The sequence below is a fragment of the Coffea eugenioides genome, chromosome 2 (genome assembly GCF_003713205.1).
Source record: "Coffea eugenioides isolate CCC68of chromosome 2, Ceug_1.0, whole genome shotgun sequence".
NCBI classification, from domain to species: domain Eukaryota; kingdom Viridiplantae; phylum Streptophyta; class Magnoliopsida; order Gentianales; family Rubiaceae; genus Coffea; species Coffea eugenioides.
The window spans coordinates 60364007-60389616 of record NC_040036.1 but is presented as its reverse complement, the minus strand read 5'-3'; the positions used below and the strand labels follow the sequence as shown (position 1 = coordinate 60389616).

The window sequence follows — 25610 nt, the reverse complement described above, 5'->3', positions numbered from 1 at the left end:
GCCCTTTAAATCATGATTAATCTGGTACCATTAATTGTGATTATCTAAGGTGTTGTTTCTACAATGAAAATTGAGATTTAACACTAGTTCAAAAAGTGCTAAACATAGGGAGTACACTCACGAAAGTAGAGGTGCACCTATGTGGTTTTAGTGATTAATTTCATGTAATTTCATTGAAGAAATGAACTTGTAGCTAATTTCATAACCATGAGAATAGGTATGGATTAGTTATGAGTATAGTTGATTCACTACGAAAGTAGGTTTCACATGTTTAAGGAAATTACACCATAACTAGCCTAGATAGTAGTACTCAATGATCCAAAAATGGCAATTGCATGAGTAGTTAGGGATACCATAACCTAAGGAGTTTTCATTTGTTATTTTGCATAAGTTCAGTAGGTTTCATTTCTTATAATACATTGATAGTCTAAATAATAAAGAAGCTTTAGTAGTGCCGGTAATTGCAATCTTCCTTGTGGGATCGACCCTTAATATCCTATACTCGCTCACGATTCGTATACTTGCGATTAATTGATTTTTGCATTAATATAGTTTTTGACAATTAAAACTGCATAATTTCTCTTATTTCTATTTGTAGTGTATGCACCGAACACATCGAGAAGTTGCACCTTTCGATCCAGAAATTGAGAGGGCACTTCGGAGACAAAGGAGGAATACACCGCATCAAGAGGAACAAGAGATTTGGCAGCCGATAGAAGAAATCTTGATAGAATTACCATTTGAGGAAGAAATAGCGGAAAATGAACCAAATAGGCGAATTCTACGAGATTTTGCTTTACCGGAAACACAAGGTTCTCAAACTAGCATCGCAAGGCCAATGGTAAATGCTAATAATTTTGAGATTAAACCATCACTGATTCAAATGGTACAACAATCTCAATATGGAGGTAATGCTACCGAAGATCCAAATTCTCACTTGTCAACATTTCTTGAAATCTGTGATACAATTAAGTTTAATGGTGTTAGTGATGATGCAATTAAACTTCGATTGTTTCCATTTTCACTAAAGGACAAGGCCAAGATTTGGCTACAATCTCATCCTCCGAACACTTTTACTACTTGGGCTGAATTAGCTAAGGCTTTTCTCAATAAATTCTTTCCACCTGAAAAAACTGCTAGACTAAGAATGGATATAACTAGTTTCTCTCAACAGGAAGGAGAGACATTGTACGAAGCTTGGGAGCATTATCGGGAATTAGAACGAAGATGTCCTCATCATGATTTACTAGATTGGCTAGTGGTCTGAACATTTTACAATGGTCTCACCTATCCAACAAAGACGCATGTAGATGCGGCAGCGGGAGGAGCATTGATGGGAAAGACAGCCGAGGAAGCTCAACAATTAATTGAAGAAATGGCTGCTAACAATTACCAATGGGCCAACGAACGAGGTAATACGAGAAGAACCGCAGGTATGCTTGAAGTAGATACCTTGAATATGTTAAGTGCAAAAATGGATAATGTGGTTAAGATGATTAATAGGCATGTTGGTTCTATCTCTAATCAAGGAGTAGTTATTGCATGTTGTACTACTTGGGGTGGAGATCATGATAATTCTATGTGTTCTAGCAGCGAACAAGTTCAATATCTCAACAGTTACAACCGTCTACCCCAAAACAATCCATACTCTAATACCTACAATCCAAGATGGCGTAATCACTCGAATTTTGGATGGAAGGATCAAGGGAACCAACAAAGACCAGTTAATCCACCGGATTTTCAACCGAAGCAACCACTTCCGGAGTCCAAACCAGCTTGGGAATTGGCAATTGAAAAGCTGGCAGATGTATCAAATGATAAAATTGAAAAGTTAGCCAGTGCCACTACTCAACGGTTTGAAAGAATTGAAGGTAGGATGGATCAACTCACCAATATGTATCGAAATGTTGAAGTCCAATTGGGGCAAATAGCTAATGCGGTCAACAATCGCAACCAAGGGGACTTACCTATCAAGATTGAGGTGAATCCAAGGGAACAAGTGAAGGCCATAACCCTCCGTAAAGGTAAGGAAGTGGCGGAGAAACTTGTAATTGAAAGTGAAAGAGAATTTGAAAGAAGAGAAAATAAGCAGTTGAGTGAATTAGGAGAAGATGGCAAGAAAATCAAAGGGAAAGAAAAGATGGAAGAAAATGAACCACAAATTGGAGATACAATACCAATTCCTCCACCGGTGCCATTTCCACAAAGATTGAAACCTTCGAGAAATGACAAAGAATTTGAGAAGTTTGTCAACATTTTCAAACAATTACATATTAACATTCCTTTTGTTGATGCTATTTTGCAGATTCTTTCATACACAAAGTTTCTCAAGGAGATAATGACTAAGAAAAGGAAGTTAGTAGATAGTGAGACAATTGCATTAACGGAAGAATGTAGTGCCATTATACAAAACAAATTGCCACCAAAGTTGAAAGATCCAGGGAGTTTCACAGTTCCATGCACTATTAGTAATGTAGAATTCTCTAAAGCACAATGTGACCTTGGTGCGAGTGTTTCATTGATCCTATTAACTGTGACTAGGCAATTGGGGTTGAAAGAGTTAAAGCGTACTAACATTGACTTACAATTGGCTGACAGGTCTATTAGACATCCAATGGGCATATTGGAGAATGTGCTCATTAAAGTGCAAAAATTTATTATTCCTGTTGATTTTGTTGTTTTAGATATGGAGGAGGATGTCAATGTACTAATTATACTTGATAGACCATTTCTGGCCACCGCAGGTACAATAATAGATGTTATGTGACGACCCCACCTCCCCTTAAGGCGTACCAAAGGGTTCGGCGGACCGCCTGCCCAGCTTTCACCAGGACTCACTCACTTGTATCACGTGCATACATCCATAGATCATAAATAACATCACAATTCAAACTTATAATGTACATCGATGCACATTCAAAATACAAAGTCTCTATATACCCAAACTGGTTCAAAGTATATACAATCCAAGTACAAATCATTCTAGTCGAGTGATAGCGCGAGTACAAGTCAAAAGTCAAAACCAACTAGGCTACGCTAGTCTTTATACATCTCACGCCTCGCTCGTACCCCTGTAAGGAAAAAAAATGGCGTGGAATGAGCTAAAAGCCCAGTGAGGTTCCAAATAGCAAATTGACCATTATTTATAAGTACAAGTTTTCGATATAGCAAAGTAACGAGCATGAAGAGTTCATAAAAGTGAGCAATAACACTTCAAGCAGCAATCTCATTTTGTGAGCAATAACACTTCAAGTAGCAATCTTAAAATGAGCGAGTGTAAAGTTTTAAAAGAAACAATAACACTACAAGTAACAATCATCTCAAAGTATAAGGATACGAATGGCTCTCAGGAGCCAAATTCCCAATGCATCACCAGGAGCTTGATCACGTAACAGTTGACACTCCGTCAACTTTCAAGTAAGTAACCAATCCAATAGAACACCACTTACACTACTCTCCGTCCACCATTCAAACCCCCTACTGGGTCCAAAATCCTCAATAAACACGGGTGGTAATACTCGAGTATACCGATTAGTCGAGGAGATATCACTCCACTCGACAAACAAGAGACCCAGGGTTCGTTATCCAATCGACCAAGCCCTTGCCGGATTGACTCGAGTAACTTGCCGCAGGATTTCTGGAATTCCAGGAAGTGCGCACATCGTAAACAAGTATCTCAAATCAATTTCAACAATAAACAAGTATGTATATCAAATAAGGGCAAGTGCGATAAAGTACACTCTGGCCCGATCAAACCAATCATATATCATTTAATCATATTGATCAAGTATTGGAAACAAGTGTCCAGTTCAATCAGGTATTTGGAAGCACTCACCAAAAGTAGTGCCTCTAGTGATCGTGTCTGGGTTGTACTCCGGGTTTGGAGTCCAAATCTGCGATAAAACTCTCGTTTAAGAACTTTGAAAAATGACTAAGGTTCGAAACTTAGACGTTTCGTTCAATAAGAATCAAGTAGTTGACATTCGTTTGGAGAATATTCGTGAAACACTCGCTCGCTTTTCAAACTATATAACTTTGTAACATTTATACTTGGAAATGCCATTTGAGTCGAAAGTACAAGGAAAACGTATTCCTAGTAGTCATGATTGTATTTCTCAAGGGTACAAGTTCGGCCAAATCCTCACTGATATACCTCGATACAAGAAGATGCAAATATCCTAGATAGTTCAAGTGATATTCATTTACCAACTTTACCCAAGTCGCAAGTATATTTCTCAAGTCCTCGAGCGTAAATTTGGGCAGCATGCCCTTTGTATTTACCTAATTTTTCAGCCATTTACGGCTTCATTATTTTCCTCAGCCAATCCCAAAGTCATACACAATATAAATTCATCACAATAGCCGTTCAATAGGCTCAAGGTAATACGAGTACAAAATCAAGATAACAACATGTGCGGAAATGAAGTTTAACAAAAGACAGATTTGACGGGGTTTTGCGTAACGGACACAACCGAGGCTACGCTTATCAGATTGAGGTTCAACTTATACCGTTTCGAAGCTAAGACAAGGGCCTACAATTTTCATGAAGATCACTTAGTCCAAATTCCAGTGTAACCTAGTCAAATTCCCAATTCACAGAACCAAATTCCAACTAATAGACCAGTTAACCACACTACCTTCAAATGGCCGTATCTCAAGTTACCAAAGTCCGTTTAAGCCGTTCTTGGAGGCGTTGAAAATCTAAGATAAAGTACTAAGACTTTCATGTTTTGACTAAAAGCTAGTTCAGTACGTATCCAGGTGAAAAACTGCAACCAACTTATTGTACTGTCAAAACTGTCTGCTGATTTTACTCCTAGGGCAGTCAGGGTATTTTCATCTTTTCACAGGCTACGTTGCTCTGATTGAGATGAAATTTTGTAGGAAACCATAAAATGTCATTCTCTACAACTTTTATGTTTTGTGCTAAGCCTAGTTCGGCCTCTAACATGATGAAATAGAACCGGACAGAACTGAAGCTAAGATTTCCAGAAATCTGGAATTTTGCTATATTCAAGCTATACTTCTCATTTTTACCTTGAAACTACCACTACTATTTCCTTTACAAGATTATTTACCACATATATACATCATACAACACCTAACCCACAAGAAATCCTAACTCAAAAGTCATCCATCTAGTCATGAAAATCACATGGAACAAGCATCACAAGCACAATACTAACATTAATACCCAACTTAATCATGATTAATAGAGAAAGAAAGGTTGATCAGCCATTATACCTCAAGACAAGAGCTTGCAAGAATGATCCTCCACCTCTCCTTGAAATTTTTGGTTCCTTAAGCTTCCCAAGCTTCCAAACTAGTGATTAATCGGTTTAGATTTCTTGTTTTCTCACTCAAATGAATCAAACTCAAGATGAAATGGAGTTTCTCCCCCCTTGTTTTTCTCTCTCTCTCTCTCTCTCGGCCAAGACAAGCAGAAAATGAGGGAAATGAGCTGAAATGAGAGATAAGAAGGCAAGACAAAAGGTTGGTCAAGGAACCATAGGTGGTTGACACTTGTCACCACCAAAACCAACTAATTTTTTTCTTTCTTTTCCTTGCATTTTGGCCACATATTTCGGTTATATGGCTAAGGATGGGGGGGATATTTTGTAAAAATATCAAGGGTAGGTGGTGGTAAGGAAGTGGTGGTCAAGTGGTGGGTTCAACCTGTAGTGATCGATACCCGTCGGTTCGAGCCGTTTTTTAGTAATTCACGTATACTAGGGTTTTTACCTTCTAATCACTAACTTATTATTATCACCTCAAATCATATAATATTTCCTCATCCAAAAGTCACTCTTACCTACCAAATTTGATCCTCACTCCGTACCGAATAGTCACACTGAGAAAAAACGTTAAAATCCTAATTCGCTCTAACTTGAAAACGGACAACGAAAACCCTTACTTCTATATTCATTTACACTTATTGTGGGATGATTGGGTAGTAGGGCCATCATAAATGAATAATTTACAAATAAAAAGGCATTTTTAAGAAAATTATAAAGAATTTTACGGGTCCTAACACTATCTCACCCTTAAAAGAATTTCGTTCTCGAAATTCATCCATGCACTCCTAAATAACGTAGGGTATTTTCTTGTATATCCATTTCTAGCTCACACGTCTCACTGTAGCCAAAATTTAGCTTAATAATAGAAATCACGAATCGTACCTTCTATTATCTCCGATGGTTCAGGTAATGCCTGTTGGTCCAAGGCGTACACTCTAGCTGGCACTCTTGGCTTAGTCCCTCCTACATTCGTTTGTTCAGGGTTTAGGTGTGATCGACGGGGACAAGTTGCAAGCTGGTGCTCGGTACCACCACACCATAAACATTTACCTGCTTTTCGCCAACAATCATTCTCCGTATGATTGGCTTCTCACAGTACCCACAAGATACTCGAGTTTGACCTCCTTGTGAGGCACCTCTTGCTTGCTCCCTGCCACGCGAGGCTCCTCTTGGAGTAATTTCCTTAGATGTTCCTGAAATTTTCTCAGCACCATCTCCTCGACCCATCTTAGAGGGTGGCATATCTAAATCATCTTGTCTTTGCCTTTGACTTCCACCAGGCGCACCTCTCCTTTTGCATGAAAAGCTCTCACTTGTGCCCTAGAAATTTCTATTCTTTGGGCCTTCTCCAAAACCTCCGTAAACGTATTAATCTGGGCTGCCGCCAAGGCCTCTTGTATCTCCACATTGAGCCTCTTGTATCTCCACATTGAGCCCTTGCACAAACCTCCGGACTCTTCTTTGCTCCGTAGTTATCATCTCAGGAGCAAATTTAGACAACTTCCTAAATTGGGTTTCATACTCAGCTATTCTCAAAGTTCTCTGCCGGAGCTTAATAAAATCGTCCTCTCTTTTCTCCCGGACTATAGGTGGGAGGTATTTTTCGTTAAACTCTCGCACGAAATTCACCCACGTCCATGCGGTCCCCTCTCTCTCCCACCTAGCTTGAACCACATTCCACCAAGCCTGACAGGACCTTCGAACTGGAAAACAGCGAGTTGTACTTGCCTATCCTCTGTATAGTTTAAAGCGGCAAAGATGTTGATCATGGCCTCTAGCCATTTCTCGGCTCCTTCCAGGTCTGGTCCTCCCAGGAACTTAGGTGGAGAGAACTTCTGGAATCTCTCTAAGGCCCTATCCTGCCCCATATCGGGATCTCTAGGTTGATTTACAGGGGCTTGACCCTGTTGTTCCACTAAACGGGCCAGAATATTAGTCATATGTTGGATTGCAGTTGCCACTTGATCTCCCCCTACAGCCTAGGGTCCAGGTTGTGGCTCAATCGTTGCCTCTCTCTCCTCTCTCGGTTCTTGCACCGGTTCCTGTGCTTGTCTACCCCCACGGCCACGACTAGGACCGCGTCCTCGGTTAGTTCCCCTGGCTTGACTTCTTCTACCCTCCATGTTTCGCGGCTAATCATCTATAGCAATATAGCCAACTAATCAATGATAGAAGATAAGTATAACAGAATAAAATGAGGTTCAAATAAACCTTTCCAAATCATAAAACAGGGGTAATGCAACACATTCAATCAAAACAAGTCACATAACCTATAGGACATTAACCCTAGGTATTGCTCAGGCACTACACTTAATCAAAACTTGAAGCACGTGAATAATAAGGATCCCAAATCCCACGAATATCTTCAATATATTTCAAGTCCAGACTATTCGCAATCCCCGTGCCTTTGCTTTCGCCATCCAAACTTATCCTAATATTACTCAAGATCTCAACTTATCGTAAATGTATCACTCTTTGGTACTCGGGGACAAGAATCCGAAAATATGATAATTCACCACTCAAACTGGCCAGGCTCAAGAGCAAATCACCCATATTAGAGATTCCTACCCAACATACATATCTAAGGTCCCCAACAATAGACAATTGTTCCACACTTAACAAGTCAATCCCCACAGTCCGAGAACCTTCTCCCGGCACGAGCTCAATAGGAGCTCTGATACCACCTGTGACGACCCCCACTTCCCCCTAAGGCGTACCAAAGGGTTCGACGGACCGCCTGCCCAGCTCTCGCCAGGACTCACTCACTCGTATCACGTGCATGCATCCATAGATCATAAATAACATCGTAAATCAAATTTATAATGTACATCGATGCACATTCAAAATACAAAGTCTCTATATACCCAAACTGGTTCAAAGTGTATACAATCCAAGTACAAATCATTCTAGTCGAGTGATAGCGCGAGTACAAGTCAAAAGTCAAAACCAACTAGGCTACGCGCGTCTTTATACATCTCACGCCTCGCTCGTACCCCTGTAAGGAAAACAAATTGCGTGGAATGAGCTAAAAGCCCAGTGAGGTTCCAAATAGCAAATTGACCATTATTTATAAGTACAAGTTTTCGATATAGCAAAGTAACGAGCATGAAGAGTTCATAAAAGTGAGCAATAACACTTCAAGTAGCAATCTCATTTTGTGAGCAATAACACTTCAAGTAGCAATCTCAAAATGAGCGAGTGTAAAGTTTTAAAAGAAACAATAACACTACAAGTAACAATCATCTCAAAGTATAAGGATACGAATGGCTCTCAGGAGCCAAATTCCCAATGCATCACCAGGAGCTTGATCACGTAATAGTTGACGCTCCATCAACTTTGAAGTAAGTAACCAATCAAACAGAACACCACTTACACTACTCTCCGTCCACCATTCAAACCCCCTACTGAGCCCAAAATTCTCAATAAACACGGGTGGTAATACTCGAGTATACCGATTAGTCGAGGAGATATCACTCCACTCGACAAACAAGAGACCCAGGGTTTGTTACCCTATCGACCAAGCCCTTGCCGACTCGACTCGAATAACTTGCCGTAGGGTTTCTGGAATTCCAGGAAGTGCGCACATCGTAAACAAGTATCTCAAATCAATTTTAACAATAAACAAGTATGTATATCAAATAAGGGCAAGTGCGATAAAGTACACTCTTGCCCGATCAAACCAATCATATATCATTTAATCATATTGATCAAGTATTGGAAACAAGTGTCCAGTTCAATCAGGTATTTGGAAGCACTCACCAAAAGTAGTGCCTCTAGTGATCGTGTCTGGGTTGTACTCCGGGTTTGGAGTCCAAATTTGCGATAAAACTCTTGTTTAAGAACTTTGAAAAATGACTAAGGTTCGAAACTTAGACGTTTCGTTCAATAAGAATCAAGTAGTTGACATTCGTTTGGAGAATATTCGTGAAACACTCGCTCGCTTTTCAAACTATATAACTTTGTAACATTTATACTTGGAAATGCCATTTGAGTCGAAAGTACAAGGAAAACGTATTCCTAGTAGTCATGATTGTATTTCTCAAGGGTACAAGTTCGGCCAAATCCTCACTGATATACCTCGATACAAGAAGATGCAAATATCCTAGATAGTTCAAGTGATATTCATTTACCAACTTTACCCAAGTCGCAAGTATATTTCTCAAGTCCTCGAGCGTAAATTTGGGCAGCATGCCCTTTGTATTTACCTAATTTTTCAGCCATTTACGGCTTCATTATTTTCCTCAGCCAATCCCAAAGTCATACACAATATAAATTCATCACAATAGCCGTTCAATAGGCTCAAGGTAATACGAGTACAAAATCAAGATAACAACATGTGCGGAAATGAAGTTTAACAAAAGACAGATTTGACGGGGTTTTGCGTAACGGACACAACCGAGGCTACGCTTATCAGATTGAGGTTCAACTTATACCGTTTCGAAGCTAAGACAAGGGCCTACAATTTTCATGAAGATCACTTAGTCCAAATTCCAGTGTAACCTAGTCAAATTCCCAATTCACAGAACCAAATTCCAACTAATAGACCAGTTAACCACACTACCTTCAAATGGCCGTATCTCAAGTTACCAAAGTCCGTTTAAGCCGTTCTTGGAGGCGTTGAAAATCTAAGATAAAGTACTAAGACTTTCATGTTTTGACTAAAAGCTAGTTCAGTACGTATCCAGGTGAAAAACTGCAACCAACTTATTGTACTGTCAAAACTGTCTGCTGATTTTACTCCTAGGGCAGTCAGGGTATTTTCATCTTTTCACAGGCTACGTTGCTCTGATTGAGATGAAATTTTGTAGGAAACCATAAAATGTCATTCTCTACAACTTTTATGTTTTGTGCTAAGCCTAGTTCGGCCTCTAACATGATGAAATAGAACCGGACAGAACTGAAGCTAAGATTTCCAGAAATCTGGAATTTTGCTATATTCAAGCTATACTTCTCATTTTTACCTTGAAACTACCACTACTATTTCCTTTACAAGATTATTTACCACATATATACATCATACAACACCTAACCCACAAGAAATCCTAACTCAAAAGTCATCCATCTAGTCATGAAAATCACATGGAACAAGCATCACAAGCACAATACTAACATTAATACCCAACTTAATCATGATTAATAGAGAAAGAAAGGTTGATCAGCCATTATACCTCAAGACAAGAGCTTGCAAGAATGATCCTCCACCTCTCCTTGAAATTTTTGGTTCCTTAAGCTTCCCAAGCTTCCAAACTAGTGATTAATCGGTTTAGATTTCTTGTTTTCTCACTCAAATGAATCAAACTCAAGATGAAATGGAGTTTCTCCCCCCTTGTTTTTCTCTCTCTCTCTCTCTCTCGGCCAAGACAAGCAGAAAATGAGGGAAATGAGCTGAAATGAGAGATAAGAAGGCAAGACAAAAGGTTGGTCAAGGAACCATAGGTGGTTGACACTTGTCACCACCAAAACCAACTAATTTTTTTCTTTCTTTTCCTTGCATTTTGGCCACATATTTCGGTTATATGGCTAAGGATGGGGGGGATATTTTGTAAAAATATCAAGGGTAGGTGGTGGTAGGGAAGTGGTGGTCAAGTGGTGGGTTCAACCTGTAGTGATCGATACCCGTCGGTTCGAGCCGTTTTTTAGTAATTCACGTATACTGGGGTTTTTACCTTCTAATCAATAACTTATTATTATCACCTCAAATCATATAATATTTCCTCATCCAAAAGTCACTCTTACCTACCAAATTTGATCCTCACTCCGTACCGAATAGTCACACTACGAAAAAACGTTAAAATCCTAATTCGCTCTAACTTGAAAACGGACAACGAAAACCCTTACTTCTATATTCATTTACACTTATTGTGGGATGATTGGGTAGTAGGGCCATCATAAATGAATAATTTACAAATAAAAAGGCATTTTTAAGAAAAATATAAAGAATTTTACGGGTCCTCACACTCTCTCCCCCTTAAAAGAATTTCGTTCTCGAAATTCATCCATGCACTCCTAAATAATGTAGGGTATTTTCTTGTATATCCATTTCTAGCTCACAGGTCTCACTGTAGCCAAAATTTAGCTTAATAATAGAAATCACGAATCGTACCTTCTATTATCTCTGATGGTTCAGGTAATGCTTGTTGGTCCAAGGCATACACTCTAGCTGGCACTCTTGGCTTAGTCCCTCATACATTTGTTTGTTCAGGGTTTAGGTGTGATCGACGGGGACAAGTTGCAAGCTGGTGCTCGGTACCACCACACCATAAACATTTTCCTGCTTTTCGCCAACAATCATTCTCCGTATGATTGGCTTCCCACAGTACCCACAAGATACTCGAGTTTGACCTCCTTGTAAGGCACCTCTTGCTTGCTTCCTGCCACGCGAGGCTCCTCTTGGAGTAATTTCCTTAGATGTTCCTGAAATTTTCTCACCACCATCTCCTCGACCCATCTTAGAGGGTGGCATATCTAAATCATCTTGTCTTTGCCTTTGACTTCCACCAGGCGCACCTCTCCTTTTGCATGAAAAGCTCTCACTTGTGCCCTAGAAATTTCTATTCTTTGGGCCTTCTCCAAAACCTCCGTAAACGTATTAATCTGGGCTGCCGCCAAGGCCTCTTGTATCCCCACATTGAGCCCTTGCACAAACCTCCGGACTCTTCTTTGCTCCGTAGCTATCATTTCAGGAGCAAATTTAGACAACTTCCTAAATTGGGTTTCATACTCAGCTATTCTCAAAGTTCCATGCCGGAGCTTAATAAAATCGTCCTCTCTTTTCTCCCGAACTATAGGTGGGAGGTATTTTTCGTTAAACTCTCGCACGAAATTCACCCACGTCCATGCGGTCCCCTCTCTCTCCCACCTAGCTTGAACCACATTCCACCAAGCCCTGACTGGACCTTCGAACTGGAAAACAGCGAGTTGTACTTGCCTATCCTCTGTATAGTTTAAAGCGGCAAAGATGTTGATCATGGCCTTTAGCCATTTCTCGGCTCCTTCCGGGTCTGGTCCTCCCAGGAACTTAGGTGGAGAGAACTTCTGGAATCTCTCTAAGGCCCTATCCTGCCCCATATCGGGATCTCTAGGTTGATTTACAGGGGCTTGACCCTGTTGTTCCACTAAACGGGCCAGAATATTAGTCATCTGTTGGATTGCAGTTGCCACTTGATCTCCCTCTACAGCCTGGGGTCCAGGTTGTGGCTCAATCATTGCCTCTCTCTCCTCTCTCGGTTCTTGCACCGGTTCCTGTGCTTGTCTACCCCCACGGCCACGACTAGGACCGCGTCCTCGGTTAGTTCCCCTGGCTTGACTTCTTCTACCCTCCATGTTTCGCAGCTAATCAACTATAGCAATATAGCCAACTAATCAATGATAGAAGATAAGTATAACAGAATAAAATGAGGCTCAAATAAACCTTTCCAAATCATAAAACAGGGGTAATGCAACACATTCAATCAAAACAAGTCACATAACCTATAGGACATTAACCCTAGGTATTGCTCAGGCACTACACTTAATCAAAACTTGAAGCACGTGAATAATAAGGATCCCAAATCCCACGAATATCTTCAATATATTTCAAGTCCAGACTATTCGCAATCCCCGTGCCTTTGCTTTCGCCATCCAAACTTATCCTAATATTACTCAAGATCTCAACTTATCGTAAATGTATCACTCTTTGGTACTCGGGGACAAGAATCCGAAAATATGATAATTCACCACTCAAACTGGCCAGGCTCAATAGCAAATCACCCATATTAGAGATTCCTACCCAACATACATATCTAAGGTCCCCAACAATAGACAATTGTTCCACACTTAACAAGTCAATCCCCACAGTCCGAGAACCTTCTCCCGGCACGAGCTCAATAGGAGCTCTGATACCACCTGTGACGACCCCCACTTCCCCCTAAGGCGTACCAAAGGGTTCGACGGACCGCCTGTGTGACGCCCCGTATGAAGGAGGGTTTTAATTTTATATATATCGTTATTGTTCGAGCGGAGTGGCACAGCTTTTCAACTTGGAAAAGAAAAGAAAAGTTTTGAAAAACGACAGGGGCCAAATCCGGCCGGAAATCCGGCCAGTTTCTGGCCGGATAGCTGGCCGGATTGCCTTGCAGTTTTGAAAAAAAAAATTGAATTGGCCACTGCCTTGAATCCGGCCAGATTCCGGCCGGATTCTGACGTGGCAGAGTCGGTCATGAGCTTTGACCGGCTGTTTCCTCCCTTTTTATTCCACTTTTGCACCCAAAATATCTCATTTCTTCCCTGGTTCTTCCGTGAGCTTTGAGAGAAAAGAAAAACTCCATTTCTTTCCTTTGATTTCCTTCTTTGAATCTTGAGTTTTAATCGGTGGTTTTGGCAAATATTTCACACAAGTGCTCTCTAGGGTGGTTTAAAGCTTTTGATGGCTTGCTTTTGGATGGGAGGCTCTAAGTGGATAGCTTTCTTGAGTTGTGAGGTAAGTTGAATAAACAAGTTCCCTTTTGTTTTCCAATTGGTGAATTAGTGGTTTGTGGTGATTAAATGTGTTATATTGTGGAGTATTTCATGGGTTTAAGGAATTTATAGTGAATTTCTGATTTATTGGGTATTTTTCTGATTTTAAATGATTATGATGAGTTGGCTTGAATTGATGGATTGAAAGGGTGTTAAATGAAGTGATTGTGCGTTAATTGTGATTGTTTACGGAAAATTTACGCTTGTGGTATAATTTCTGGTTTTAGGGTTTCAATTTGGGAATTTTTCCAAGGTTGGCTTATGAGCTTCTAATTGGCTCAATTAAGGGGTATTGAGGCCCTAATTGGATATGTTTTATGGTTTGTGAATTGTATGAGCAATTGTGGTTAATTGCTATGTGATTGGATTTGTTTGTAGGTTGGAAAAATAAAGGAATTATGGGGAAATGCTGTCCAATTTTGAATAGCGTTGGTGACTTTGAGTTTAAGTTAAAAGGCTTGGACTTGAATGTTGAAATTGGCTATATTGGACAAGGATTATGAGCCGTGGAGGTGAGTGACCTTAAACTCTTTCCAACGTTACTCTGAACTGTTTCTTGCATCGTTTCTTTGATTGCATATCCTGTGTGCCGGCATATAAGTTCTTGACATGTTTTGGCTCAAATGAGTACTTGGAATTCGTGTCCTAGACTCCGACGTCTCCTCCACCGTTTAATGTTCCTGTAGAGCACCAATGGGCTCATTCTCAATGTTCAATGTTCAATGTCAATGTTCAATGTTAAATGATTGTTTGGAGCGTTGGACGTCTAAGTACCATGATTTCACTGGCTCACGAGAGCAATGAAAGTGCATTGATTATTGAAGCATGACATTATTGAAATGAATGATTGTGAAACTGATTTGATAACTGATTTTATTGGTTACTCGCTGAGCTTCTAGCTCACCCCAAAATGTTTTATTCCCCTCCACAGGGCTCAAGGCGAAGGAAGACTCATGTATGGATTGAATTTGGATTTCCTTTTGTGTAATCATTTATATTGGGATTGTATTGAACGTTTAGAATTGATTGGATCAGAGTGGCGCAGTGGAAGCGTGGACGCTTCGCTTTTGATATGTAAATGTGGGAATATTTGATTTATATTTGAGGTTTATTCTTGTAATTCAATTGAGGGTTTTAGTGAACGACTGAGTCCCGGCGAGAGCTGGGCAGGCGGCCCGCCGAACCCTCTGGTTCGCCTTAGGGGGAGGTGGGGCCGTTACAGCCTGCCCAGCTCTCGCCAGGACTCACTCACTCGTATCACGTGCATGCATCCATAGATCATAAATAACATCGCAATTCAAATTTATAATGTACATCGATGCACATTCAAAATACAAAGTCTCTATATACCCAAACTGGTTCAAAGTGTATACAATCCAAGTACAAATCATTCTAGTCGAGTGATAGCGCGAGTACAAGTCAAAAGTCAAAACCAACTAGGCTACACTAGTCTTTATACATCTCACGCCTCGCTCGTACCCCTGTAAGGAAAACAAATGGCGTGGAATGAGCTACAAGCCCAGTGAGGTTCCAAATAGCAAATTGACCATTATTTATAAGTACAAGTTTTCGATATAGCAAAGTAACGAGCATGAAGAGTTAATAAAAGTGAGCAATAACACTTCAAGTAGCAATCTCATTTTGTGAGCAAAAACACTTCAAGTAGCAATCTCAAAATAAGCGAGTGTAAAGTTTTAAAAGAAACAATAACACTACAAGTAACAATCATCTCAAAGTATAAGGATACGAATGGCTCTCAGGAGCCAAATTCCCAATGCATCACCAGGAGCTTGATCACGTAATAGTTGACGCTCCGTCAACTTTCAAGTAAGTAACCAATCCAGTAGAACACCACTTACACTACTCTCCGTCCACCATTCAAACCCCCTACTGGGCCCAAAATCCTCAATAAACACGGGTGGTAATACTCGAGTATACCGATTAGTCGAGGAGATATCACTCCACTCGACAAACAAGAGACCTAGGGTTCGTTACCCAATCGACCAAGCCCTTGCCGACTCGACTCGAATAACTTGCCGCAGGGTTTCTGGAATTCCAGGAAGTGCGCACATCGTGAACAAGTATCTCAAATCAATTTCAACAATAAACAAGTATGTATATCAAATAAGGGCAAGTGCGATAAAGTACACTCTTGCCCGATCAAACCAATCATATATCATTTAATCATATTGATCAAGTATTGGAAACAAGTGTCCAGTTCAATCAGGTATTTGGAAGCACTCACCAAAAGTAGTGCCTCTAGTGATCGTGTCTGGGTTGTACTCCGGGTTTGGAGTCCAAATCTGCGATAAAACTCTTGTTTAAGAACTTTGAAAAATGACTAAGGTTCGAAACTTAGACGTTTCGTTCAATAAGAATCAAGTAGTTGACATTCGTTTGGAGAATATTCGTGAAACACTCGCTCGCTTTTCAAACTATATAACTTTGTAACATTTATACTTGGAAATGCCATTTGAGTCGAAAGTACAAGGAAAACGTATTCCTAGTAGTCATGATTGTATTTCTCAAGGGTACAAGTTCGGCCAAATCCTCACTGATATACCTCGATACAAGAAGATGCAAATATCCTAGATAGTTCAAGTGATATTCATTTACCAACTTTACCCAAGTCGCAAGTATATTTCTCAAGTCCTCGAGCGTAAATTTGGGCAGCATGCCCTTTGTATTTACCTAATTTTTCAGCCATTTACGGCTTCATTATTTTCCTCAGCCAATCCCAAAGTCATACACAATATAAATTCATCACAATAGCCGTTCAATAGGCTCAAGGTAATACGAGTACAAAATCAAGATAACAACATGTGCGGAAATGAAGTTTAACAAAAGACAGATTTGACGGGGTTTTGCGTAACGGACACAACCGAGGCTACGCTTATCAGATTGAGGTTCAACTTATACCGTTTCGAAGCTAAGACAAGGGCCTACAATTTTCATGAAGATCACTTAGTCCAAATTCCAGTGTAACCTAGTCAAATTCCCAATTCACAGAACCAAATTCCAACTAATAGACCAGTTAACCACACTACCTTCAAATGGCCGTATCTCAAGTTACCAAAGTCCGTTTAAGCCGTTCTTGGAGGCGTTGAAAATCTAAGATAAAGTACTAAGACTTTCATGTTTTGACTAAAAGCTAGTTCAGTACGTATCCAGGTGAAAAACTGCAACCAACTTATTGTACTGTCAAAACTGTCTGCTGATTTTACTCCTAGGGCAGTCAGGGTATTTTCATCTTTTCACAGGCTACGTTGCTCTGATTGAGATGAAATTTTGTAGGAAACCATAAAATGTCATTCTCTACAACTTTTATGTTTTGTGCTAAGCCTAGTTCGGCCTCTAACATGATGAAATAGAACCGGACAGAACTGAAGCTAAGATTTCCAGAAATCTGGAATTTTGCTATATTCAAGCTATACTTCTCATTTTTACCTTGAAACTACCACTACTATTTCCTTTACAAGATTATTTACCACATATATACATCATACAACACCTAACCCACAAGAAATCCTAACTCAAAAGTCATCCATCTAGTCATGAAAATCACATGGAACAAGCATCACAAGCACAATACTAACATTAATACCCAACTTAATCATGATTAATAGAGAAAGAAAGGTTGATCAGCCATTATACCTCAAGACAAGAGCTTGCAAGAATGATCCTCCACCTCTCCTTGAAATTTTTGGTTCCTTAAGCTTCCCAAGCTTCCAAACTAGTGATTAATCGGTTTAGATTTCTTGTTTTCTCACTCAAATGAATCAAACTCTAGATGAGATGGAGTTTATCCCCCCTTGTTTTTCTCTCTCTCTCTCACGGCCAAGACAAGCAGAATATGAGGGAAATGAGCTGAAATGAGAGATAAGAAGGCAAGACAAAAGGTTGGTCAAGGAACCATAGGTGGTTGACACTTGTCACCACCAAAACCAACTAATTTTTTTCTTTCTTTTCCTTGTATTTTGGCCACATATTTCGGTTATATGGCTGAGGATGGGGGGGGATATTTTGCAAAAATATCAATGGTAGGTAGTGGTAAGGAAGTGGTGGTCAAGTGGTGGGTTCAACCTGTAGTGATCGATACCCGTCGGTTCGAGCCGTTTTTTCTTAATTCACGTATACTAGGGTTTTTACCTTCTAATCACTAACTTATTATTATCACCTCAAATCATATAATATTTCCTCATCCAAAAGTCACTCTTACCTACCAAATTTGATCCTCACTCCGTACCGAATAGTCACACTACGGAAAAACGTGAAAATCCTAATTCGCTCTAACTTGAAAACGGACAACGAAAACCCTTACTTCTATATTCATTTACTCTTATTGTGGGATGATTGTGTAGTAGGGCCATCATAAATGAATAATTTCCAAATAAAAGGGCATTTTTAAGAAAAATATCAAGAATTTTACGGGTCCTCACATGTTAAATGTGGTAAGTTCAAGTTCCAAATTGGTGAAGAGGAAGTGGAGTTTGATTTGAGTAAAGTGGAGAAATATCCCTCTTTTACCGACCATGTTTATTCTGTTGATATATGTGATAAATTGGCATTAGAGATGAGCCAAGTTAATCTTGATGATGATTCTCTTGAATTTTGTCTTAATGGTATAGGCTTACAAGAGGAACAAGTTGAAGAAATGACTGAATTTTTGCAGGCACAGGTTCCATGCAATAGGAGAAACGCGTATGAGGAGTTAGGACAGAGCAAAGGATTACCTCCACCATCGTGTGAGCAAGCTCCACAGCTTGAGCTTAAGTCATTGCCTAAACACCTCAAATATACATTTCTTGGAGAAAAAGAGACATTGCCGGTGATTGTAAATTCTACACTATCGTGAGTATACTCCCTATGTTTAGCACTTCTTGAACTAGTGTTAAATCTCAATTTTCATTGCAGAAGCACCCCCTTAGATAATCACAATTAATGGTACCAGATTAATCATGATTTAAAGGGCCAAAGTGCTAAATAACTTGCTCAAATAATAGCAATCAAATAACCAAACAATAAACACTAACAATCATAGAAAATTCAACCAAACCCAAGCATAAACTTTAAAGACACATATTGAACACAAAATCCAGAACTTGCATATTAACTATACTTAAGAATCTGATACAAAAGATAAAGAGTTGGAGAAGAAATAACCCATGTCACTTGAGCTTCAACTCCTCCTTCTTCATCTACATCTTCATCCTAATCTAGCCAATATACAAGAATGGATGAACTACACTTACTCTATGCTAAACTAACCTAACACTCAGAAAATGTAAGAGCTACATTTCTGCACTTCAAGCTTTCTCCCGTATCTCTCTCTATTCTCTTCAATCTTGCAAGTTTTGGCTATATAAAGATGAAAGAAGTCAAGAAAATGAGGCCTACACCATCCTTTTACAGCTGCAAAGTAGTTCTCACATGTATGGCATTGCATGTGACTTGTTGGAGGTGAAAATAAGTTTTTCGCGTAAAGGGCAGCCTTCTCTGACCACAATCCGGCCAGAAATCCGGCCAAGTTCCGGCCGGATTGCTACAGTGACATTTTGGTGCACTTTTGTTCAATTTTCAGCTCTGCTCCGATTTTGCGTCAACTTCAACTGAACTTTTCTTGATGATAAAAGCTAATTTAGCCCTTGATCAAAACATAAACTTGTATCCCTTTGAGTTAGTTTTCCAATGCATCAAGAATCACCTCATTTGGATCTGTGTAGGCTGAAAAATGACTGAAATACCCTTGACTGCTCACTACCATGTTTCAGCTTCGACCAATAGAAATTAGCTACTGTAATTCGGCTTTTTGACCTGGAAAACCTTCAAACTGGATTTAGCTGTCTTCACCAAAGTTGTAGATCTATCTCTTATCTTCAAATTGGTTTAAGAATCATCTCAATCCGATCATTGTAGCTCAAGTTATAGGCAAAATACGAAAATGTGTCAAAACTGTCAAAATGCACAAAATCCAAGTAAAAAGTGATAAAAACCTCATTTAATTACTTAAAAGCATTTTTTACCAATTATAGCCAAAATGATTCATTTTCTTCCAGTAATATAACCAAAGTGACTAAAAATAATATAAAATGTCATACAATTAAAACGTAAATTAGACACTTATCAAACTCCCCTACACTTAAATCATTGCTTGTCCTCAAGCAATCCATACATAATCAACTACAATGATTCAAGAGGTGAAACAATATATGCACTTTTGTCAAATTTAATTCCCCATGGCTTGGAAAACAATCATTATACAATTGTTCAAATTACACTAAATACTCATAATATCAAGTAAATGAAAGATAATTATACCCTAATTTTAACAAGTTAAACTTAATTTCCTGCCCCAACCTAATTTCACAAATAAGCAAATCACACAGTCAATTTATAACTTTCCTCCTCCTATAATCATCTTTTGCTCAAAATTTTACAACTAAGAGGGATTTATTCGCACTAATTTTACTTAAATAGTGAGAATGCCTTTTGACGCGAAAATCAATACTTTTAGGTGAAGATCCTCGGTTACTCAACATTTCACTTATTCAAGTTGCTATGCATACTCTTAATTCAAATACCTTTTTATGCGAAAGTTGACATTTGTAGATGCCAACCCCCGGTTACTTGGTACAAGAATCATTGGAGTAGAACAATTTTTATTTACTTTCTTTTTCTTTTTTTTTCTTTTCTTTATTAGAAAAATATATAGAAATAATCAAAGGAGGAGTATAACCTTTATCGACTATATCAATCACTTACTTGTAAAATTAAATAAAGAGAAGAAATCTCATTAAACATGTAAAATTTATAGACATAATTTTCCTCACTTTACCAAATATACTTTCTAAAATGCAAAAATCCTAATTGCATAATAATCATTTCCAAGTTAAATGAGGACTAAACCTTCCAAAATACACATAAAGTTTCAACAATTGGAAGAATCAAACATTTAAGGTTGGAACAATTTAGCCCTTTTTGAATGAAAATGCAAAAATTTGAAGAACTTTTAGGCATAGTGAAATATTGGAAAAGATTTTAGAAAAATTTTTACAGAGTTTCTCCTTATAAATGGATGAAAACTCCCTGCCAACAAACCCAATTTCAAGCAAATTATCCACATGGCAAATAATTCAAACACAATTCCAATATTTCTAAACATTTAAATCCACAAAATATCATCACATAGAAAGTATTTGCAAGTTCAAATATTTCCTCCCCCACACTTAAACTTCACATTGTCCTCAATGTGAGAAAAGGAAAATAAATAAAGAGTAAAAGAAAATAATACTCATATGAACTTGCGCAGTCCAAATCCATGGCCAAGTGATGAATTTCCAACCTTATTTGGGAAAGAATGGAGAGTTTAATTATTGTACCCTGGAAAAAGAAAAAATCAAAACAAATCAACTTCTTAAAAATAAAAGTTTGCAATCAACAAAAACATGCAATTCAAGGAAAAAGGAAAAATGATCAAGCATGTGGAACCATACAATGTTCAAGGGATAAAAACATGAAATGAGCTAATCTTTGCTAATCAAATATATGCATTAGTATCCAAACCAAAGGGAAGCTAATTTCACACAATAAATCCACCATCATGAACAAAATAAGTTCCATTTATACATTTTGTCATCAATGATCAAGTCCCTCGAGTACAAAAGTAATCTCAAAATGGAGGCAAACACACCAAACCAAAATATAAATGACCTTCGTGAGAATTCATGAAATACTAAAAATCATTGAACCACAAAAATTGTAAGTGCATTTATGAATTTCATTAATTAAGGCCATCTTCATTCACCTCTTCTTTTAGAATTACCTAAGAATTCAAGAAATCATTCAATCAAGCACCTTTTCATTCATTAGGTAATTTATATTACTCACATGAATATCAAAAACTCCCACTAAGCTAATTAAAATGCTATATTGGCCACTTAATATGCAACTTTGTCACCAAGCCAAATTAAGCATAAAACTAGCAAGAATTCACCAAATAAATACAATAAATGCAAATCGCAAAATATATTTATCACTAACAATCACCAATAGCATCAATAAGCTCAAATAAATACACCTAACTTCACATATTAAAAATTGCCTAAAAATAGAAAATATTCAATCATGGTAAAATTCAAATAACAAAGTTAGGTGAAGAATTGTTACCTCAAATTGGTTTGGTGATGTTAAGTGATGAATATGATATGAAAACCCCCAAGAAACTTACTCCAATTTGACCTCAATTGAGTGATTTCAAGAAAGTAGAACCCTAACTAATGGTAAGCTTGAAACCACTTTAGAGTTGTTTTTGAAAGAATATGAACTATGAAATTCACTCTAGAGAATGGGAGAAAGTGATTTGGTGAAGGTTATTTGAAGATTAAATGGTGAAAAGTGGTGTTTTAGTGAGTGGTGTGTGTTTGAGGTGTTAGTGTGTAAGTTGGGTTGAAGAAGAAGGGAGAAAATTTGTGAGGAATCCATGAAACGGATTCATCTTACACTGGTTACTGTTCATAATCTGGCCAGATATTGGAGAGATTCGTGCAGGGATTCTGGGTAGAAATTTTTTTTTTTTTGCTGTTGCATATCCAGCCAGTTTCTGGCCGGATTCTTGGCCGGATTTGCTACAGTGGTTTTTTTTTTTTTTTTTTTACAATCCGGCCAGTTTTTGGCCGGATTCTGGCCAGTGAGCCCGAAAAAAATTTTCTTTCTCCCCTGACTATCCGGACTTCAATCCGGCCAATATTTGGCCAGATTTATGGCCGAATTTGCTACAGAAAAACCTGTTTTCTGCAGTTTTTACTCCAAATTTACTTGGCCAACCTTCCGCATTCCACTAGTATTCACTTGCTTTCATATTCTTTGAAAAAATTCCAAGTTTAACATGATCATGCATGATTATAATTTTAACATGAAACACTTTAAATGCATGAAATGCAGCAATTGAACATGAAAACTTCCTTTTTGCCTCAATATAGACACTTTTTGTCATTGAAATCATTTGCATGAACCCTTGCCATTGCCACCTACAAAACACACAAAAACACTAGTTAAACAACTAAAACTTACTAAAAATAAGAAATCGTTGGGTTGCCTCCCAACTAGCACTTCTTTATAGTCATTAACTTGACTATATCACCTCATTATCAAGGAGGTTTAGTTAACGAATAATCCACCATTTTAGCCCTTGGTGGATCATTAAATGATGACTTTATAGCAAAAGTCACATGATCTAATAATATGAGAAATGAAAGTGACTTACCTATCCCAAGTGTTTCATAGAGAAATGAAAGTGACTTACCTATCCCAAGTGTTTCATAGATATTACCTTGAATATGCACCACTTGAGAATTCACCAAAGGAAATGCCATGAGAGTATCTTGGGCTGGAATACCTTTAAAACCTATACTTTTTATACACTCCTCAAGAAGAGTAAAAAATGAGTCATTAAAGCTCACCTCTTGAGATTCAAAGTTAGTTCCAAAGATATTATTATGTGAAATGGACATTTTCTCATTGAAACACAAGTTAGAATCATCATTTTGATCAAAATGCAACCCATTTTCACATACAACATTCCCACCATTCATGCTAGGATCTTTTTGCAAATTATTAGAGGAAATAACTTCACACAATGCATTCAATTGCTCATGTATTCTACCAAAGTGAGAAGCTAATTCATCTATTCTTTCCTCAATCCTATCAAAACGGTCGGAAGTTGCATTTGCTAGCTTTTCTATTGCTGAATCAAATTGATTAGAAAAATTTTCTACAGCTAGCTCCCAAGATGCATTAGAATCATTAACTAATAGTTCACTTTCTAATTCCCAAGGTAGAGGTGCATTAGCTAACTTCTCTATTGCCAACTCCCAAGATGGTTTTGATTCATATTGGACACTTTCAGGTTGGTAATCATAAAAATATGGATAATCACTATACGTACATTGATTATCCCAACCATAAGTAGGTGAATTGCTCTAATTAGCACTATATCGATCAAAACAGGGACTGCAATGCTCTAATTCATCATAATAATCCACATTTTGTGCTTGCATAGATGTATTAGTAGCATGATAACTTCCACACAAGTCACAAATCACATGATAAGAATTAAAAGCATTGACATTCCTCCCTTGCTCAATTTCATGTATAATTGTGTCCATTTGAACTTGTAACATCATAACATCAAATTTAGTCTTTAAGCACCTTAAACCATCTTCAAAAGACATACATTCAGTAAATTCTTGGTTACCTCTATTAAAGGAGTTTTGCACTTGGTAACCATCCATTGTCAATCTTCCATTTCTCAATTATTGTCCTCCAAATTGACCTACTCTTCTCATCACCTAAAATTGCTTTTAAACAATCTCAAAAGCAAAATTAGTAAGAAGAATAGATAATAAAACACATAAAACACAAAAATAAAAGAAAATGACATTCAAGACTGACTCAACAAACTAGTCACATAATATGACATTCAAGACTGACTCAACAAACTAGTCACAATGATATTATGTGTTTTATTACCTATTCTTCTTACTAATTTTGCTTTTGAGATTGTTTAAAAGCAATTTTAGGTGATGAGAAGAGTAGGTCAATTTGGAGGACAATGCTTGAGAAGTGAAAGATTGGCAATGGATGGTTACCAAGTGCAAAATTCCTTCAATAGAGGTAACCAAGAATTTACTGAATGTATGTCTTTTGAAGATGGTTTAAGGTGCTTAAAGACTAAATTTGATGTTATGATGTTACAAGTTCAAATGGACACAATTATGCATGAAATTGAGCAAGGGAGGAATGTCAATGCTTTTAATTCTTATCATGTGATTTGTGACTTGTGTGGAAGTTATCATGCTACTAATACATCTATGCAAGCATAAAATGTGGATTATTATGATGAATTAGAGCATTACAATCCCTGTTTTGATCGATATAGTGCTAATTGGAGCAATTCTCCTGCTTATGGTTAGGATAATCAATCTACGTATAGTGATTATCCATATTTTTATAATTACCAACCTGAAAGTATCCAATATGAATCAAAACCATCTTGGGAGTTGACAATAGAGAACTTAGCTAATGCACCTCTACCTTGGAAATTAGAAAGTGAACTATTAGCTAATGATTCTAATGCATCTTGGGAGCTAGCTGTAGAAAATATTTCTAATCAATTTGATTCAGTAATAGAAAAGCTAGCAAATGCAACTTCCGACCGTTTTGATAGGATTGAGGAAAGAATAGATGAATTAGCTTCTCACTTTGGTAGAATACATGAGCAATTGAATGCATTGTGTGAAGTTATTTCCTCTAATAATTTGCAAAAAGATCCTAGAATGAATGGTGGGAATGTTGTATGTGAAAATGGGTTGCATTTTGATCAAAATGATGATTCTAACTTGTGTTTCAATGAGGAAATGTCCATTTCACATAATAATATCTTTGGAGCTAACTTTGAATCTCAAGAGGTGAACTTTAATGACTCATTTTTCACCCCTCTTGAGGAGTGTATAAAAAGTACAGGTTTTAAAGGTATTCCTGCCCAAGATACTCTCATGGCATTTATTTTGGTGAATTCTCAAGTGGTGCATATTCAAGGTAATATCTATGAAACACTTGGGATAGGTAAGTCACTTTCATTTCTCTATGAAACACTTGGGATAGATAAGTCACTTTCATTTCTCACATTATTAGATCATGTGACTTTTGCTATAAAGTCACCATTTAATGATCCACCAAGGTCTAAAATGGTGAATTATTCGTTAACTAAACCTCCTTGATAATGAGGTGATATAGTCAAGCTAATAACTATAAAGAAGC

At 38.0% G+C, this 25610-nt stretch overlaps 1 protein-coding gene and 1 non-coding gene across 2 annotated transcripts; one reads left to right on the top strand and one right to left on the bottom strand.

Moving 5' to 3' along the window:
* Positions 1–1138: 1138 nt before the first annotated feature.
* Positions 1139–1245, bottom strand: LOC113764326. Its single transcript, XR_003467597.1, has one exon. It is a non-coding gene; the product is annotated as a small nucleolar RNA R71 (small nucleolar RNA).
* Positions 1246–1333: 88 nt separating this feature from the next.
* Positions 1334–18648, top strand: LOC113759987. Its single transcript, XM_027302567.1, has 3 exons — positions 1334–2191; positions 2306–2744; positions 18422–18648. The coding sequence occupies exons 1-3, from the start codon at positions 1334–1336 to the stop codon at positions 18646–18648; spliced, it is 1524 nt and encodes a 507-aa protein (XP_027158368.1).
* The last annotated feature ends 6962 nt before the right edge of the window (positions 18649–25610 follow it).